Below are 20,818 nucleotides of genomic sequence, written 5' to 3' on the forward strand. Positions count from 1 at the left end.
CTTCAGTGTATATATATATATTAATGATTAACTTTCAACCATGAAATGGAAAAAACTTGGTGTATATGTACCATGAAACAATAATGAATCCACCATAAATGTTTCAACCTTGAATTAAATTTCAGAAGCCCAGAGTCATTTATGATCCACAGATGGTGTGAAAATCAATAATCATTCATGATTTCAACAATTCATAAAACAGAACGAAAGCTGGCTAAGAATAATTTGAAAAATTATTGATAATACATTTATTAATTTTAATATCATTAACAATAATAAATCTTGTATTAATTGCCTTACAATTCATAGATGATTCAATTAACAATTAAATACCATTAAATTATCATACCATTTCTAACATTTATCCTTCACCTTGTTTAATTTCTACCAGTAACATTTTAAACCTTTTCCTTTTTGTGCAATCAGAATAAATTACTCACAAACAGGCAAAAACATTCAACAACTGTCAGCTTTTAATTTATCTTATATTTAGTAGTTTCCATGGGCATCATTTTTTATGGATTGATGAAAATTGTATTTTCATGTAAAAGTTTTCATGGTTTAGAAAACTATTGCACACCAGTCTAAATTGAAGTTGTGTATTGTTGAACATTGACATTTTATGGTTCATCATTATCCACAAAAATCCCAGTATTAATGAATACACAGTCAACTGTTGATTATCACTAACAAACAAGAAAATATTTCACAGAGGTACATGCATAATGGTCTTAACCCTCATTAGAGAACAATCTGACAACGACCAATTCACAGTTACAAGTAATGCATACGGAGCTTCCAATGACATACCCACTGCTAAGCAGTAATGCATTAAGAGCATGTGTCATGTTTTTTTTTCTCTTCAAGGCCCAGCCTTGTATGTTTCTTTTAATTTCCATTACTCAGAGCTCTTGTCATCAGATGATTTGTCATTTTTACCAGAATCTGATGGTTTTGTACCAACCATTCTTCTCTCTGCAGCTTTTCTGGGATCATATATTGCACGTTCAGGCCTCTCCTACAATGCAAATGTTGAGTGGTTTATATTACAATAAAATATTTCTATAACCTGATTATTCTGAAACTTAATGATAATACAAAACATAAATAAACATTCATTCAACTTTTGAGAGTTGAATAACTTTCTTTAAAGACAGAAAATCTTCCTACTCAACTATGAAATGTATGTTCTATCTTATTTCATTTTCATTCATTAAATATAATAGCAATCCTATATTTTCCCATAAGTATTTAACTAGATTGTTTTAAGTTTCAAAGACCAGATTTAGACTTGCTTTTGCTGTCAGTAGTGCCACTGATGTTAGCAGTGCCACTGGCAGCGGCAACAATTTGTTTATGATATCGTTAGTTTTATGGGAACAACTTATACAAAATTAATAATATTAATTAATGGTATGCAGTTGTATAAAAGCATATACAGTACATATTGATTGTAACAAAATGTAGGTGGGCTTATCATTTTTAAATTGTAAATAAATAAGCAAAGCCTATTGCCCCTTGATAATTTTGCATCACCTGCATGATTGTTTGTATTTCCATTACTTACATTTTACTAATTGATCAGCTAAGTCAAAGAATCAAAACTGAAGTTTGGAAACAAAAATTTTATTGGCAACTGAAATTTTTATCAGCATAACTTCCAGTCACAAGAAATGTTAACAATCAACCAACCAACCAATAGCATTTATAATACCTTTCTTTTCTTCTTTTTATCATCATCAAAGCTATCTGAAGATTTTAATTTGTTCTCCCCGTTACTACTATCTTTCTCCTTTAATTGATCACTTTTCTTTTCCTTTTCAGCATCATTTTTAGAACTATCTTTTTTCACTGCCTTTTCTTTTACATCGCTAGCTTTTTTGTCCAAGGATTTTTCTGAGGATTTAGTGTCACCCTTTAAAAAACAATTTATAGATTTCAATTGTTAAAACATGAATACAATATCTAAAAGCTTTAAACAGGGAACAATATTTTTCCGTATTTGAATGTATCAACATTTGAGTGTATAAAATAATTATGCTATGAGATTGTTTATGTTATTTGGATACATTGTTTTACATTAGCAGTTTCTGTGAAAATCAAATATCAAAGAGAAAATGACGTCTGGGACACTTAATCCACAGTTTCTAAAAAGATGTTAAGTACCACATTTCACGGTATTTGTAAATTTGGAAACTGGCAGAATGACAATTTGAGATATGGTGTGATCATTGATATAACAAAAATCATAACATCTAAGGCATTCTCAAGTTAAATGAAACCTCCAGTCTGGCTTATTTCTATACAAAAGTAATAATTGTAAAAATGTTCCAATTTGATAGACCTGACCAATAGTTATTATGTTATTTGTTAAGTTATTCAACAGGAACCTCAAATATGGCTATTTTCTTTTTTTATTCAGGACATAACAATAGTTAAACAGCTTAAACAAAACTTTTAAAAATGCACAATTTGATAAAAATGTACCTGCTGTTTTATATGTGACAAAGTGTTTTTAATGTATACTATAACAACTTTTATCTAATATTTACAAATGAAAAAGTATTATTACATAGTGTATGTAATATTTTCAAATGAAAAAGTATTATTACATAGTGTATCTAATATTTACAAATGAAAAACTTTTATTACATGGTGTATCTAATTTTTACATTGAAAGTATTATTACATAGTGTATCTAATATTTACAAATGAAAAATTATTATTACATGGTGTATCTAATTTTTACATTAAAAGTATCATTGCATAGTGGATCTAATATTTACTATGAAATAAAATTATTACATAGTTTACCTAATATATACTATGGCAAAGTAAATTTAATATTACTACAGCCCTTAACAGAGTAGTGATTGAATTCGCGTTTCTTTACCGTCAGCATAAGTTACGTTATCGACAAACTTAAAAAAAGTGACATAATTTAATTTTCTTCATCGACAAAATATTTCATGTCCAACGTGTAAGTTTTTATTGTTTAAGGGGGTTCGCGGGTCTAAATCATTTATATAGGATTTCTCTATATTTTTCTATAAATGAACTTTATCTTATAGTTAATAGAAAAATAAAATAAAAAAGTGGGGTCACCGTTCATTTGCGCTCACAATCTGCCTTCGAAAGAAGCATACATTTTTGTAAAGGTATTTTTTTTCTGTTGAAGTAATAGGAGAAATAATGGTAAATATTGAAATAAAAAAAGAAATTTATTACAGAAATCGCTCAAATTTTACAATAATTTAGTTTAAGTACAGCTAATATGGAAATTATATTAAAAAAGATAGGTCACCGATGAGTTGAAAAAGATATTTCAATTTTAAAGCCAAAAAATGGCATTTTTCCACCAAAGGGAGATAATTTGGAACTTTTTCAATAATGTATACATTTTAAAAGTCATCTGGGGCCAACACGAATTGATTGTTTTGAAAGATTTTTGTACCATATGATAAAGTAACAATTACAAAAGAAAATAAATAAAATTTGTAATGAAAAACAAATGTTTGATTTTTTTCTGAAATTTTTATACCCTCGAGCCTCCTTAAGTCGAAGTTTTTTAAACACAGTAAAACATTTTTTATAATCAATCTCTGTCATTGGCATTTTCATTTTAACAGTAAAGGATCAAATACGGGATCTCCGAAATTTCTATCATTTGTTACGAGGAAATCATTATTCAATCGAAAATATGTCTTTGTTCATGACACATATTATGAAATACAAAGGAGTTGAAATGATCAAATACTTTCGAACTGACGGAAACAAAAAACATAATCTAGAATGTGTGTTCTGTCATAAACAATGGCTTCGTCGTGTGAATCGTACCCAACTACGCGTGAAGTATGAGTATAGAATCGTCCCATACAGGACATTTTCTATGTTATCCTAGTATATTATCCGACAGTTAAGAATAGAATCTGGTCAAATTTTGAAGTTGAACATGTGGGAATTTTTTATTTTTGCCACAGACCATTTAATTTTCATGGAGGAAGGGGCCTGGTAGTTTTTAGAAAACAATATTCTGACCCTGATTTTGACTTAAAAAATCTGCTGCCTCAATATTTTGTCATATGAAAAAAAAATTGTCAACAAAATTTTCCCGTTTAAACTGTACTAGAAAAAAGTTTGGCATGTGAAACGGATGAAGACATATTCTAACAGAAGTACAAATACCAGTCCTCCCTTTTGTGTATACATATGAGAAAACATTTCAAAGTTATTAATTGAATTCAAATCCATCACACATACGGTACACATTGTAGTCCGAAAAAATAAAGGACTTCATTCCTATCAAACACCTTTTTAATTGTTTACCAGTATATTTTTTTTAGTTTTGGGTAAAATTGTAAAGGAAATAATACTATCAAGACGTCCTTCCATAAATCATTTTTTTTTCTGTTCTGACTTTGAAGAAATGACTACTTTTCGCCCAATCGAAATGGTGCATGGACATATTTTGTTTCATATTATTAGAACTATTTTCAATATTATCGGTATTAAACTTGATTATCGACACATGAAAGTTTGTCAGCATTGTCAATCTTTTTAACTTTAATGTACCAATAGTTCGGTCACTACTCAATTAAGTTTGTCGATAACGTAGCTAATTTTGACAGTAAAGAAACATCAATTCGATCACTTCTCTGTTACGGGCTGTACCTCAAACAAGAATGTGTTCATAGTACATGGATGCCCCACTCCCACTATCATTTTCCATGTTCAGTGGACCGTGAAATTGGGGTCAAAGCTTTGATTTGGCATTAAAAAATAGAAAGATCATATCATGGGGAACATGTGTACTAAGTTTCAAGTTGATTGGACTTCAACTTCATCAAAAACTACCTTGACCAAAAACTTTAACCTAAAGCAAGACAAACGGATGGACAGACGGACGAACTGATGGACAAACGAACAGGGCATAAAAAATAATTTTAAATTAATTATGACAAAGTATATTGAATATTAACTATGACATAGCATATTTACTTTGGATGTCTCTTTCTCTGAACTTGATGAAAATTCTTTTCTTGAGGATGATGGTCTTCTAAAAACAAAAAAACAATTTAATAAAATTGAAAGGAAAGTCATAAATACTAAGTTGTTAAGATACATGTATTTTATTTCGTTTGAAATAGGGTTTTTCCTGTTTGCTATTTGTAGTAATTATTTATAGATTGGAACTAGTATAGCTAGTTCGGATACTGGTTTTGTAAACAGTATGTACTATTTATTAATTTGATGTTAGGTGCATAAGGCACGAGGAAAGTTATGGCGGTTTTTACGGGTGGGGTTTAATGGTACTATATAAAGTTTGGCATTTAAATGTATAAGTATCGAAGGTGTTACGTCGAATTGAAGTTGGTCACATTGGAATATATGCATGATTTTTTTTTTAATATATATATTTAAGAAGGAGTAAAATTAATTGTGAAATTTCTGTAAACTGAAATAAGCATTGATGATATTATTTACTTTTCTGTACTTGTTTCTTGTCTTCTTCTTTCATCTCTACTTGGTCCTGCATAGGATCTTGGCCTTTCCTCTCTGTAGCTAAAAATATGAAAAGAAACATGATGTATTTCTGCTAAGATATTTCTGTTGCTGCTATTGAAAGTATTATAATACCAATTTGGAAAATATAGCCGGACAATACAATGTGATGTAAAGTTTGAATAAACATTGGAATATGTACAAAATGTTAAAGATTTTATTGAAAACAAAAAGAAATTAACTGGATGTTTCAGTGACAACAAACCCTTAAAATATTTGCAATTAATCAATTTATGAAAAGAACCAATACTTTTACAATACAATTCTTTATCCAGACAATATGTAGAAGGTCTTCAGCAACAAACAGAATTTTCACCTTACAGCAAGATTAATATAACAAAAGGCATTGACTTGAGCTGTGTTCTTTAACATTAAGTTTGTTTGTTAGTAGCTTTATTTACTATCTATTTCAGAAATATTGGTTTATCTATAAAATTATCAACATTTACTCTGAATTCACTACACACAGAATGCTACTTTTGATATTTATTGCTTAAAATTCCATCTATTTACAAATACATAATCCAATAAATTTTTTAGACAGTTTCAATTAAATTTATTTTTACTTCAAGTTGGTTCAAGAATGGTTTCACTTACGAATGCTAATGAAGTATACCCTTTGAAATTCAAATCAGAAATAATATACATGTTATGAGTACAAACAAGTACATACGTAAACAAAGGCCTATTTCAAAGCAACACAAACAGAAAATAAAAGCAAAGACCATATATGTTAAAAAGAAGTATTTTGGTAAACATCAATGCTGCTTCCATTAAACTTGTAGTCCTTCATTCCTAGTCATTTTGTCTTCTTAATTTCAAAATGATTACACAATGCATTTTTTTAATCATTTTGGTGATACACAAAAGTATAACATATATCAGTGTAAGTATCAAAATGAAAAGTTATAAAATCCAACACCAACAAGATTCCATTACAAGGAAATCTAATTAATGTTGGCGTGTTTTCTTAGTCTAATATTGCTTGTATATGTGTATAGGATTGAGAACCTTAACATGAGTGAAACATGCATCAACCTACCCTCTATCTCTGTAATCCCACTCCCTGTCTCTGTCCCAGTCTCGTCCTGACCTTGGACGACCTTGTGAAGATCGAGAGTCCTTGGATGATCTTGGTCTATCATATTTATCATATTTATCATCCTTTGATCCTCTCGAGTCTTTTCTTTCTGGTGCATCATCCCACTTTCCACTTCTACCTTTGTCTTCCTGCTTAGGTTCCTTCCCTTTACCAGACTCTGTTCCCTTCTTTTCATCTAATTTTGACTTATCTTCTGATTTCTCCTCTTTTGAAGATTTAGGTTTCTGATCTAGAAGTGCAGCAGCTATTTTGTTACTTTTTTCTCTTTTTTCTTTCTCTCTTCTCTCCTTTTCCCTGTTTTCTTTGGAGAATCTAAGGTTTTCCCTTTCTTTCTTGCTACTTTCACTAAATTTATCTTCTTTTGGCTTGACATCTTTTGCTCCATCTTTCACTTTCTCCTTTGTGCTATCTTTATCTAATTTTTTGTCATCATCTTTTTCAGGCTTTTTGAGAACCTGCTAAGAAAATATCATATTCTGTGTAATTCAAACATGTTTTTTTATTATCAAATAATAGCATTTAAAAAAAAAAAGATTATCTCCCTGTAATTTATTAATATGAATAAAAGACTATTTCTGTCACTGCCAAGATAAATAATAGCTGTGCCATGAGCGCATGATACGCCCGTTATATTTTCAAAGAATAAAGTTCAATTACTTCTCAATGTCATATTAGAAATTTATGAAAATCTAAAGGGAGCTTACATCGATAGATATAAACAATTCACCAAAGTTTCATGAAAATTGGTGAAAGCTTTTTTGAGTTATTGTCCAAAACTAGAACATCCTTCCTTTTTTTTATGAATAAAACCCCATAACAAAGAAATGTAAAATTTAAAATTCATAAAAATGAAATGTCAGGAGAAATAAGTCATTCCCCAAAATTTCTTGCAAGTTGGTAAAAGCATTCTTGAGGTATTTTTGGAAAACTGGGAACACCCCTTTTTTTAATGAATAAAACCCCATAACTTGCAAACGTAACATCTAAAATTTGTAAAAAATGAAAGGGAGCTCACGACAATAGATATAAACAATTCAACAAAGATTTATGCAAATTGGGCTAAAGTGTTATTTAGTTAATGTCTGACATGCTGACGACAAACAGACAGACAATGGTATAACATAATCCTGTAAACAGGCGTATAAAAATTAAGATGAAGGATATAAGCATAAATTACAATACTCAAGATCAAACAATCAAAAGATGAAACAATATTAACAGGAGGCTCAAAAGACCCTGATTGACATGCCGGTCAAAGGAGTAGGTTCAGTAAGACACCTTTTTGGCCCCAAAATATAGCAGTTTTACAAAATTGTAAAAATGTAAAATTTAGTTATTTATTGGAAAGTAGAATGCTTCTGCTACATAAATATGGGCAGTTTTTGACAATTAAATCAGGTACTAGCATCATTAAGTCATGCTAAATTACTGAGATTACTGAAATCTTCACAATTTTAGCATTTTAGTTAAATTTTAGACGGTTTCCATCTTAAATGAAAGTGGCTGCATTTGTGTTCATTCTTAATATTGAAATGTAAATTGTATTTGATGATAATACATAAGGTATATAAAGGTTGAGGATGAACACGGTTGCGGCCACTTTCATTTTTGACAAAAACCATCTGAAAAGTGACATTTTGGGCAATAACTCCTGAAAGGGTACCATTGACAAATTCAGCCATGTTGTCTTATTTTGTTTTTTTTTAACATTTTTTCTAATTAGGGCTATTCTATTAAAATGTATATGGGAGGGTAGGAAGGTAGTTTTAAAATATCTTCAAATGATAGTATGAAATTCAAAACAGTGTAGCTGTGGCCATTGATTGGCCCATCAAAATCATCCATTGACTGGGACAATTTACGTGAACGTTTGTCTGTAACAACCACTGTTCATGACGTACCTACGATAGACATTTAAACTGTGGGGTCAACAAAGGTTTCTTAACGCCTTTAATTATAAAATAATTCGAAAAATTAATCAGGAATAACCTTTGTGTTTTGATTTATATAATTGATATAAATCAAAATATCGTGTTATTTCTGATTAATTTTTCGAATTACTTTATTTAGGTGTTGAGAACCTTTGGTGACCCCATAGTTTAAGTGTCTTTAAAAAGTACATAGTGAGCATTTGTCGTTACATACAAACGTTCACCTAAATTGTCCCAGTCAATGAATGATTTTAATGTGTCAATCAATGGCCACAGCTACACTGTTTTGAATTTCATACTAAGAGATAACTTATCATTGTTAATCAGAACATTTGCATATGTTCAAACAACAAACATTAAATCAGACATAAAGAATATTTCATAAAAAAAAGTTAAACTTATATTTGATCTAAAACTAACTTTTGGTTGCTCATCTTGAGATTTCTCTTTCCTTTCAGATTCCCTTTCACGATCCTTTTCCCTCTGTCTTTCTTTGTCCTTGTATCTCTCTCTATCTCGTTCTTTTTCCCTTGTAAATCTTTCTTGTTCCTTTTCTCTTCTTCTCCTTCTGTCGTCTTCTCTTATTTTCCTTCTTTCCAATTCTTTTTTCTTCCTTTCATCTCTTTGTTTCTGTATAAATATTGTGTTTTTTAAAGTAAAAAATAAGTTATTTATCATGATGGCTTCAAACAAAGAAACTAAACATGCTTCATTTCAAAGTTCAATTCATGTTATTCAGCAAACAGAAAGGTAACAACATACTGAAAATATACTATATGATGTCAAATTGTCAATCTTGATACCAAATATCCCGAAACTGGGATTTTATGTTGTAAATACAAATAATATAAATCCTATACAGATGTAGATAACATTTCAAAGGATATCATCATATAGTTGTTTTATCGTAAAACAGTATTTAAAGATATTTATCATATACTTAGCATTGATATGATAGCTTTTGCATATGTGTAATGAGCGGAAGTACACAAGCCATAATTTCCCACCCGGGCTGATAACCCATATCAGGTGCATCTCGTGCACAAAACCCATAATAGTGCCTCTCGTGCAAGTTACTTCCGGTGTTTCCGGTATCGGTTGTTTACTTTTCCATTGTGACGTCAGATGTTTTTTATGACGCCGTCAAAATTTACGGGAACTTTTGTGGGGATAGTTTAATACTTGCTAACATATGCCATTGACAATTATGAATCATTTTATAGTACAACAAACATGGAGTAGTAATGATCATAAAACTCTTCCAAATTTTCAATGTTTCAAAATGCCTCTATAGGAAATGTTACCATAAATATATAAGGAGTTAATGATGCTGTTGTTGGACAACTATAGTATATTTGATTCATAATTTTAATTTTCTTTATAAAGTGTTTGACTGTTTTAGTTATTTGCATTAGTTTATTTGCCTTAGGGACGACATCAAAAGATCAATGTAAGATAAAAAAACTTAATTCAAATAGTTTGGGGGTGGGGGGTTGAACTGCTACAAGATTTGGTTATCCGACATTGTTTTTTACATATATCCGTATGGGTCAATCAATTTGTCCCAAATTAAGTTAATAGGGGGGTAGGGGGGTCAGTGAAAAAACTATTTGAATTAAGTTTTTTATCCTTCATTGAACTTTTGATGTCGTCCCTTACATAAAACTATTGTCGGAAGTATATTATAAAGCGATTAATACATGGCCTTTTCCATATCAGCCTGGGTATCATCCCTCAACCCATATCAGCACCTCGACTCCGTCTCGGGCTGATATGGGGGTCTCGGGATGATACCCAGGCTGATATGGAAAAGGCCATGTATTAATCTCTATGTAGCCACTATTGAAACTATGTAGGACTCTAAATTTGCAGAAATATAAAGTGTAACCAGTTTATTTGTGGGTACCCTTTCTTCTTGGTGTGAAGTTCTTATAGTTGATTGCATTTAACAATACTTTTAGTGATTAAGATTATAACACAATGTTGACTGCTGTTCCTCTATTTTTGACATTTTTACCTATCATGTCTGATTTTTTTGTTCGTGCATCGTTGTCAATAAAATGGAATTTGATGCCACTGTCATACAAGTGAGAGGTTTAGCTAGCTATAAAACCAGGTTCAATCTATCATTTTCTGCATAAGAAAATGCCTGTACCAAGACAGGAATATGATAGTTGTTATCCATTCGTTTGATGTGTTTGTGCTTCTGATTTTTGCCATTTAGTTAGGGACTTTCTGTTTTGAATTTTCCCAGAGTTTTAAAAGTATTTTTGTGATTTTACTTTTTTGTGCAATTTCATTAGAATTACTGTGGATTCAGTTTATCATGCTCACTAAAACCAAATCATGTATAATTCACATTACATCACAATACCGACCTGTATTATAAGTTTTTTCTCCTCCCTTTTCTTTCTGATATAGTCAATCAATGGTGTAGAAACTTTCATAGACTTTTTGGCTAAAAAGGAAAAAACAACAGTTATGAACCATTGTAATCAATGATGTACAACTCTTCATATACTTGCAATTGATACCTAGGAAATAAATATCATCTCATGTGGACTGAACACATTCTGTTAATTTCTGTATGTGCCTGTCCTAAGTCAAGTACCAGTAATTCAGTTGTCGTTGATGATGCTGTATATCATATTTGTTATTCATTCATTTGTTTTGTACATAAAGAGGCTGTTAGTTTTCTCTTTAAAATTATTTTACATTTGTCATTTCTGGGTCTTTTGGCAGTTTTGGTTAAGAGTTGTTTCAGTGGCAATGATACCACATCTTATTTTTATTATTATGTCTTTAATAGTTGAAAAGTTGGTAATGCATGGTGTCACACCTTTTGGGGGTGATAAACATTCAAATCAAGTATTTCTATTCAACTGCATGTAGCAATCAAGATAAAGAATCAATACAATTTAGTAACATGGATTTCAGGTTGTTTAATATAATTCAATTGTGACATTTTACCTTTCAAATTTAACCTATTTTGTGACAATTTTTCTGATAGTAGGAATAAACAACAAACTCTAATTGATGAACATGGACCTTGGATGAAACCCTTTGGACTTAAACTTTAAGCAAAAGATTTTAATCTTTTTTCTCAACACACCTTATGATAGTGGTAAACACTGCCACCAAGTATCAGCAGTTAACTCCAGGGTAACTCAAGATATAAAGTGAAAAAATTTTATAAATATGCAAACTTTCAACTAAGATGGTGACCTTTAGAGTGGGTTTTACTACCAAGGTTAAAAGGGGTAAATTCTGAAACAAAAATAATAACTATCCTATCTTACCTTTCATATCTTTCTCTTTGAGTTCCAGTTCTTCCAGGTAAGCCTCTATTGTCTGTGTTTCCTCAGCCTCTTCATTTTGTAAATATTCCAAAAACTTTACATAATCGGGATCTGTAACAATAAAGTAATTGAATATAGAAATCAATGGTGAAAGGATACTAGAGTTTTCCAAGGACCTTTATCTATAACATCTTTTAATGATTGAAAAATGTAATGTCAGCCATGTAGTTAAGAGGAGAAATAAAGAACTGAAGAAGGCCAATGGCCAAAATGTCTTGAAAAATTGGTTTATTGATACAATTAAATAAAATAATTGGTACTATCTCTACAAGCCCTACCTTGTTCAATGCTTCCCATTTTAACATCCACTTTCTTTGGTTTTCTTCTGGGTACTTTCTGGTATGGAGCAAGCTCAACAATAGCAGAATATTCATTACCTGTAAAAGTGAATAAAAAACAGTTATGCATGTTAAGTAAGATGCTGTTCCAGCATATTAATTGGGGCTCACAGTATAAATTAAAATAACGTGGACACAACATTTTTGATCTTTTCAATGCATATCAGTACTTGGCAAAATGTAATTTTAGGAATGTTAAACAGTTTTTGAATCTTGGAAACTGTATGAATTATACAAAGCAAGTCATAATTCTAATTAAACATGCTAAACAAAAAACATAGTTGTCTTATTGGCAATCATATACATCTCATATTTTAAAATAGGGTCACCTATAATTATATCTTGAAAGGGATTAGCAATGAATCTTTCTCACATTCAAGAGAGATAACTATGTGACTAATACTGAATGTTACATACATTTTTGCAAATTAAATTATTGACCAAATTTATGTCTTAAAATTCCACAAACCTTTTCCATCCACAAACACATAGCCATCAAATTGGTCTCTGAAGTTGTAAACATCTTCATAACTCTGGAAGTTAATGTATGCTCTTGTGAAGGCATTCTGGCCAAGGCTAAAAATATATTACATTTATTTTATATATATACTGTAATATGTCAATTTAATTCATATTTTACAAAGAACAACATAAATTAATGTCTAAACAAAAATTTTCCTTTATAAATATTTTCACAGAACAGTAGAATTAGTGAAACTGAATGTTTGAGTTATATCCACACTTTAAATCAGAACTTTTCTGTGGTGGGGTCTCATTGGGGTCTTCTGATCCCAGATCCCACTTACTGTTTTGTCAGATTCCTGTATCCCGCTTATACTATGTAACTAAGCAATTCTCATTTTTTTGTAACTTCCCGTGTCCCGCTAGACCTTAATTCCTGTTTTCATGGCACAATAATTTGACTTTCCTGTGTCACGCTTAGGAAAAATCGGCAATCCTGCGTCACTCTTAGACCCCAATGAGACCCACTACTGTGGAGTCATCAAAAGTTGTTTTATACAAATTTTTCATGAATTTCATGGCTAAAACATAGATATACATGACATATATATATATAGGATAACCACAAATTCAGATGATTAATAATGTACAAATTTTTCATAGGCATGTACACAAAGCTACAAACTTTGGCAAAACCATGAAAATAAAACTTTTCCTCAATCCATGAAAATAAATGAATCCACATGTACAGTATTTGCTAAAAAAAATTTGACTAAATAAAATTAAAATAGAAAGATCTAAGAAAAATAACATTTTGCAGTGTCGATGTACATGATGTAGTTTTTTCATATACAACAGCAGGATTTTATTTTCATTCATGATTGTATGCTTAAATGTGTTACCTCATATCAGCTCTAACAAAATAGAATTCATGGCTAGGCAAGGGAGACAACTGCTCAAGCAGTGTTTCTGGTGTTAAACTTGGTGGTAATCTTCTTATTAAAACCTGAAATACAAAAATAAGAATTTAAAGCAAATTCAATATAAAAGTCAACTATCTAACACCATTTGTTGAGTTATTGTTATAACATGTATTATCATTATCAAGTACATATATAATTATATGCTGATAACTTAGTACAAATGTATCAGAATCTTCAGAAGGTTTACAAAATTGTCTAAACAAGTTAAAATACTTATTGTGAAAATTGGAACTTGACTGTCTTGACAAGACAAAAACAATGACATTTAATAAAAGTGGTAAAAAACTTACTAAAGACAAGTTTGTTTTGAATAATGAAGTTATTGAATGTTGCATAGAATATAAATATTAAGGTAAACTATTCAAGCCATCAGGAATTTTCACTAATGCTGTAAATCTCTTCTGTAAAAAAACTTCTAAGGCAATGTTTTGTAAATGTATTAAAAAAATACTCTTCTCAGATAAGATGGATGTTTTTCCCATATGAAACTGTTTAATTCCTGTGTTAGCCCAATATTACTGTATTGTAGTGAGATATGGTCAAAATATAAAAGTCACACAGGTAGACATCTATCATCATTAAAAGGAATATTTAAAATGTTTTGTATATACACATGTATCGGCATAAAAATATGAGCTACTAAATATTGTGAAGAACAACAAAACTCTTGAATCTCAATACTTATCTATGGAATCAGTAAAAATCCAGATCAAATTTGCAAAAGGTCTTCTAAATGTTAATTCAAAGGCATTAAATACAGCTGTATTAGCTGAATTGGGAATGTACCCTATTGGTATACAGGCCCTTAACTTGGCTTAAGTCTTCTGTAGGATTTTGGTTACATATTTTAAAGTCAAATGAAAATGAGTCTTTATTATAAAATGTTTATAAAGCTAACAAGCAGTTAAATGATGGATTTGCTTCAAAAGTTAAAATGCTACTTTCAAAATTGAATTTCACTCATGTTTGGGAAAATCAATGTACTTTTTCTTAAAAACGATTACTTTTAGCCCTCATGAACTGAAGAAGCTCAATGAAAATTACGTTATATTTTGGAAAAAATGTCTCTTTAATGATGATAATTCAATAAATGGAAATAAACTAAGAACCTACAGAAAATTTAAAGTGAAGTATGAACTAGAAAAGTACCTTTTATTGGATTTAGATAAAAATGTTACAAAAAATTACGCTAAAATAAGAATAAGTAATAGTATGCTGGCTGTTGAACGTGGTAGATACAAAAAAACAGCTTTAGAAAATAGAATATGTCCTTTATGCCATAAAGAGGTGGAAGATGAATTTCATTTTATCATAACATGTTCAGAAATTAATAAAACTATGATCAAAATGATTAATGAAATTTCTAGTATTGTCCCCAGTTTTAATTCAATGAGTGAAGAAAACAAATTTGATTTTATATTTTCCTGTGAAGAATGTGATATTTTACTTATTATTGTTAACTATATAAGTGAAATGCATAATGAGAGAAACAATTATAATGTCATCATATGAACTGTGTAATTGACGTCTCAACTTATAAAATTATATATAAGCATAACATTTGAATTAATAATTTTAAAGAGGAGGCATGCTGTCAAAAATAGTATTATAATTAAAATTAATAGTAGAGAATAGAGTGAGTGGTGTACTGAAATTTGGAAGTCTCTAAACTGTTGATTCCAATGGGTTTTAGCGCTCTGAGTTGGAGGATCCAATAATCCTCTCTTTTATTCCTAAGGACGTCTGACGTGTGGTCATTAGGATCATTCCAGAGGACTTCGATGATTTCGAAAGACATATGGTGGATGTTGTGCCCTGTCTGGTTGAAATGTTTACCAGTGGGCTCCAATGACTTATTTTTAACATATCGGAGATGTTCGCCGAGTCGAGCTTTGAATGGATGTTTGCTTTTGCCAACATATTGTTGTTTACAAGACTTGCATGTAATCATGTAAATAATATTAGATGTGTTGCAGCCTCTGAAGAAGGTCCTTGAAGGACCGAAACCGGTCAGGCTTATTATCATCAGGCGCTATTGTTTAGTTAGTAACGGCATATATTTTCCTATATTCTATAATTAAAATTAATAATCTATAAAAAAAAAATCTTTCAATGCTAAATGTTTGTAGTGTTTAATGTCTATTGTTTTGTAATTAATATGCCTGTCTGTCTGTTTGTTTTTGTTTTGTATTTTAGTAACAATCTTATTGTTTGGATTTTGTACTAATAAAATTCTTATTCTCATTCTTATTCTTATAGAATTAAGCAACAAAACAGTGGTACAAACTAGTAGATTAAAAGTTAACGCAACATAACCCTGGACACAAATATTATTGTAACATTTATAATTAAACACAAAACCCAACCTAGCATTCCATCAATTAGTGTCCAATGAAACAGAAACTTTTTAATTACTGTTACGTTTTAATGAAAGTAATTGTAGCCAGTGCCTTAAATGAACTTCAGAAGATATCGCCCTGTTTAAATGTTTCCCCCAGGTTCTATCCCCTGGGTTCGTTCTTTCTACTTTTTAGTATAAAGGAAAAATATTAATTACAAGGGTATTAAATTTTAATAAACCTATTCAGATATTTATATGGTATAAATTCTTGAAGTTCATGAAAACACATGGAAATATTTTAAGATGGACGTAGGAAAAATAAAATTGACATTGAACTTTTTTTTATCAAGTCGAAATTTTGACATTCCAAATTTTAAATCTCTGTGAGTAATCAATTGTTTACACTAATTATGGTTATTTCCTGGGTTTATTATTTTATTGCTGATACGATGACATTAAATCATAAAACCAGAGGCGGGTATGTGTAACAGTTTATTTCTTCCTCTGTGATATTTTATCTTGGGGATAATTTTTCCCAGTAAGGCCATAAAAAAGAATAGGTTTGTTTTCCCAAACCCTACCTACCCAGAAAAAAGCTGCCTACTCAAATTCTTTTATTGTCCTGATTTGAAGAAGTTTTTTTTTTAAATCAGATTGGCATGGAGACTAATAAACATCCGATATGTAAATTTCTTTAAAATTAAAAAAAAAAAATGCCTACTCTACCTACCCACTGTCTCAACCATGGGTAGGGTTTGGGCAAACCAAAATATTTTTAATTGTGGCCTAATTGTTTTCCAGACATGGTATTTCAAAGGTAGATTTTTTCCAGAGGACTATAATTATAAATGTTTCAAAAAGGTAGAACAAATTTGCATAATTTATCAATCAAAGGGTGGTAATTACGAGCAATTTTTATTTTAAAGATATTAATATTATATTCCCGAATCTATTTCATAGTGATATTTTTCCTTGAATCTTATTTTAATTTTAATATTCATTTATATTAAAAGATGACTTAACACATGGTTTAATAAGGCAGATAATATTTCACAGGTAAAAATACTATCCAGCTGTTGAAATTGCTTAATTTGTTCCAATATATTGTTATGATTCATCTGATTTCCATATTATCAACAACTATATCTTTGTCCCCAGACAAAACTTATAATATAGTTGAAAATATCATCATACTCAAATTTTTCCATGAATGATGATGCTGTTTACAGTAGTAACGCAACTATATTTCTACCTTTACTTTTTTAATTTATATTTGTACTGAGATATGAAAACAACTCACTTTCCCCTGTATATCACCTAATCTTATATGTATAAAATTAATCATGATATTATTTCACAATTATGATCTTTGAAATTTAATACTTCTGGTTTTCTTTCATATGTTTCATGATAATTGTCTTTTTAAAAGAATGATATTTACTTGAATATTTCAGGAAATTATTTTCAATGATATTATGCGAAATTATTTCCCATTATAATACATTTTTTTTTGTTAACAATTTAGCTTTAATTCAAATACACTATTATCATGATTATTATTTCATAGTATTTGCACAAAATATTTATTTAATAACTATTTAATAGTTTGACTACCCAGATAGAATTTCACGGCAAAGGAAAAAATATCCCAAGGAAATAAGGAAAAAAACAACAACTACTGTGACATTCTTTCCACTGGATCAAATTTCACCCGGATATAATTTTGCTTTATATATGTGTAGCCTATGAAGACAAATTTGGCCACATGTCCCTGCATGCTTTTTTGCAGAGACACAGCCATTCTACAATGAAAGTACTTCAGATCAAGGATTTGTATTCAGTGGCGGATACAGGGAGAGGGGGGGGGGGGGGGTTCTGGGGGTTGGAACCCCCATTTTTAACTGGGTTGGGAACCCCCCTTTTTTAAAATGGCTGGATCCGCCCCTGGTATTGTACAAATACGTGTTCAGATTAATGTGTATGTCAATGTATGTAGTTTCTAGTTCAGGTAGAAAGTATTAAAAATCTTGAAAGGCTACCACATTATTAACCATATGGTACAGAAATTACTACCTGGTCACAGTGGATGTGTCAGTCATACAGTGTATAATTTTAACATTTCAAAACAAAAAATTAACAAAACAAAACATTTTTCCGTTCTTGGATATTCACTTTTGTTGGGGGACTTTCTTTTTCTCTTTTTCTTTCCGATGATTTTTTTTCTTGGTCATCCAAAGCCATATTGTATCTTCTATCACTGCAACATGTTCGTTCTATCCAACAAAACACTAGTATGCTTAAAAAGGAATAAAAGTTTTGGTAAAAATGATAAACGGATTCTTATTTGTCAATGTTAATAACACGCTTGAAATAGTACGTCAAGATCCAACTAAAGCTTGCATTGGTCTGGTCAAGGTCAAAGTTTGAGGATTTGTGATTGTTGTCTGTTGAAGTGAAATGTGGTGGGAAACTATACCATCAGCTGTCATAGTTTGGGCGGCTTTGTTTGCCCCTTGTGTCATTGGATATGGTTCAAATTACTTGAGAAAAAATGGAAAAGTATGTTGGCTTGATCTCAAATCTTCTTTTTAATCTCATGCATGTTGTCTTGTTGATGGGGAAGCAAGTCATTTCGTGTACCTACGATATAAATTTATCCAATTCGTAACCTAATCTGCCATTTCGTACCCAACATTTACCATTTCGTACCCACGATATTATCCATTTATTAATCTAAAATGAATTACCAAACGACACATATTAATCTTCTGTGTGGTAAGAAATACTATAGTATTTATACATATAAACCTTCCATGAGGTACGAAATGGCATACATGTTAATTATCCATGAGGGACGAAATGGTCAAGGTACCAAATGGCCAGGGTATGAAATGGGGGGCACGAAATGACTATAAATCGTTGATGGATCACAGACACCTGTATCTGTTTTAATTGTACATTGTAAAAGATTTGTATGTGTATGTTGAAGCAGGGGTGTGGAAATATTTGTTGTGAGCACTTGTCCCTGGGCAAGTAAAACTGTAAATTTTACTTGTCCGGAAAAAAAGTTACTTGCCCTGACGGTCTCAATAAATATTGTAGTATTTTATTGTTAGTTAATACATGTATATGATTCTTAGCACTGTTTTGCATCCAAAACAAATCAGTGAAATCAATTGGTTTATATGTGTAAAAATTAAGGAATGTTCGAAATGGGTTTATAGCATCGGTAAACGGACAGAAAGTCACAGGACAAAAAGTCACAGGACATAAAGTCACAAATTTGGTAGGACAAAAAGTCACAGGACAAAAAGTCACAAATAATCTGTTGACAATTATTTAAATATAGAAGAAAAATATCTTGAAATATTTACTTTTTAATACAGATATTCATATTAAAGTGTATGAAATGTGTCATTATACTTGAAAAATTAAGATTTATTTAATTTAATCATGCAAAGGGTATATTTCTTGGCACAATGAAGCCATTTAAGTGCAAAGCCACGGTGACATTTTGTTTTTTTAACAATTATTTGATCATCTTTAATATTTTTATGATAAAGTTTGTTTACAATGTTGGTTTATATATAATAGTTATAAAAAAATACAAAAATATTTTTGTGGAAATAAGTGTTTTTTATTCAAAGAAAATATTCAGAAAAAATTAATTGTGACTTTTTGTCCTGTGACTTTTTGTCCGTGACTTTTTGTCTGTGACTTTTTGTCCTGTGACTTTCTGTCCTACATTCTATAGCATCAATGGGACAGAAACTCAATAGCATTCCAACTAAATAAAATGACATGTAAATTGTAAAGGACAAATTTGCAGCATTGTTTTTAATAAAAACTGTAGCCAGTAGGTACACTACATCAGAGATATCTATGTCTCTGACTACATATACTAAATTTAGAGGACAGTGAGTGAAGAAATGGAAACTTACTAATTATTTATATCAACTGACACACTTGGTTTTTTCTTGGTAGTTGAACACTTCTATTTACCACTTAGACAACACATAAGGTTGCCGTTGATCTATAAATAAGACAAAAACAAAACATATTATCTGAATTTCTTTCCAAGGGGTAATTTAATATTCATGATGTCTGATATTCTCGCTTCTGTCTTTTTTTTTATATACACCGTGACAATCTCCGTTTGCGTATCATGCTTTCGACTTGACTCGTCATTCTTTTTGTCTTGCTTGCCCGATGTTTTATTTTAAAAGTATTCATCAATTTAAATCTCGATTCAAAATCTTAAATAATGACACTTCCGGTGAATAGTGGATAAAACATAATCGGCGATCCCGGGTCAATGGACAAAGCCAATGCAATATTACGCGACTCGGGTTGGCATACTTATTTTTACTCATTTTGGTAAGTGATATATTTCTGGAGTTGTGTAATATTTATCGTCATGAACATTGATGTTTATACTTAAATATATGTTTTACTCGCTGATTATTGGTTTCTTTTACATAAATTAAACTTCTCGTATATTAGTTTACTTGTCCACGGGCAAACAAGACAAAAATAATTACTTGTCCGGGTGTTAAAATGTACTAGTCGGGCGAGTCGGGCATAGCATTTCCACACCCCTGTGGAGCCAAATCTTTGTCCAGCCTCAAATTATTGGTCTGTGTCCTTTCCTCAGTTCTGTGTTCCGTGACATCATGATTAAAATCTGTGACTCTTTGTCCAGCCTCAAATTTGTGTCTCTTCCATTAATCGACATCATAC

The 20,818-nt window shown here is 30.6% G+C and overlaps 1 protein-coding gene across 2 annotated transcripts; it reads right to left on the reverse strand.

The window, feature by feature from the left end:
* Positions 1-233: 233 nt before the first annotated feature.
* LOC139516850 (regulator of nonsense transcripts 3B-like) lies at positions 234-18,453 on the reverse strand. Of its 2 annotated transcripts, none has more exons than XM_071307198.1 (12): positions 18,251-18,453; positions 13,657-13,760; positions 12,762-12,868; positions 12,233-12,331; positions 11,895-12,005; positions 10,974-11,053; positions 9,016-9,225; positions 6,605-7,119; positions 5,485-5,562; positions 4,999-5,056; positions 1,715-1,915; positions 234-1,018 (listed from the first exon to the last, which is right to left on the reverse strand). In XM_071307198.1, the coding sequence occupies exons 1-12, from the start codon at positions 18,317-18,319 to the stop codon at positions 899-901; spliced, it is 1,752 nt and encodes a 583-aa protein (XP_071163299.1). In that variant the 5' UTR covers positions 18,320-18,453; the 3' UTR covers positions 234-898. The 2 variants fall into 2 exon arrangements, with proteins under 2 accessions (XP_071163299.1, XP_071163298.1); XM_071307197.1 differs by having other exon boundaries at positions 6,605-7,122; positions 18,251-18,450.
* Positions 18,454-20,818: the final 2,365 nt, after the last annotated feature.

Source organism: Mytilus edulis, chromosome 3, assembly GCF_963676685.1.
Source record: "Mytilus edulis chromosome 3, xbMytEdul2.2, whole genome shotgun sequence".
Lineage (NCBI taxonomy): Eukaryota > Metazoa > Mollusca > Bivalvia > Mytilida > Mytilidae > Mytilus > Mytilus edulis.

Coding starts and splice junctions, on each gene's coding strand:
- LOC139516850 (XM_071307197.1), bottom strand. CDS start 18,319: ATGGCTTTGGATGACCAAGAAAAAAAATCATCGGAAAGAAAAAGAGAA. Junction 11,054..11,894: donor CAAAGAGAAAGATATGAAAG/GTAAGATAGGAT, acceptor TTTCCTTTTTAG/CCAAAAAGTCTATGAAAGTT. Junction 5,563..6,604: donor TGGGATTACAGAGATAGAGG/GTAGGTTGATGC, acceptor TCATATTTTTAG/CTACAGAGAGGAAAGGCCAA.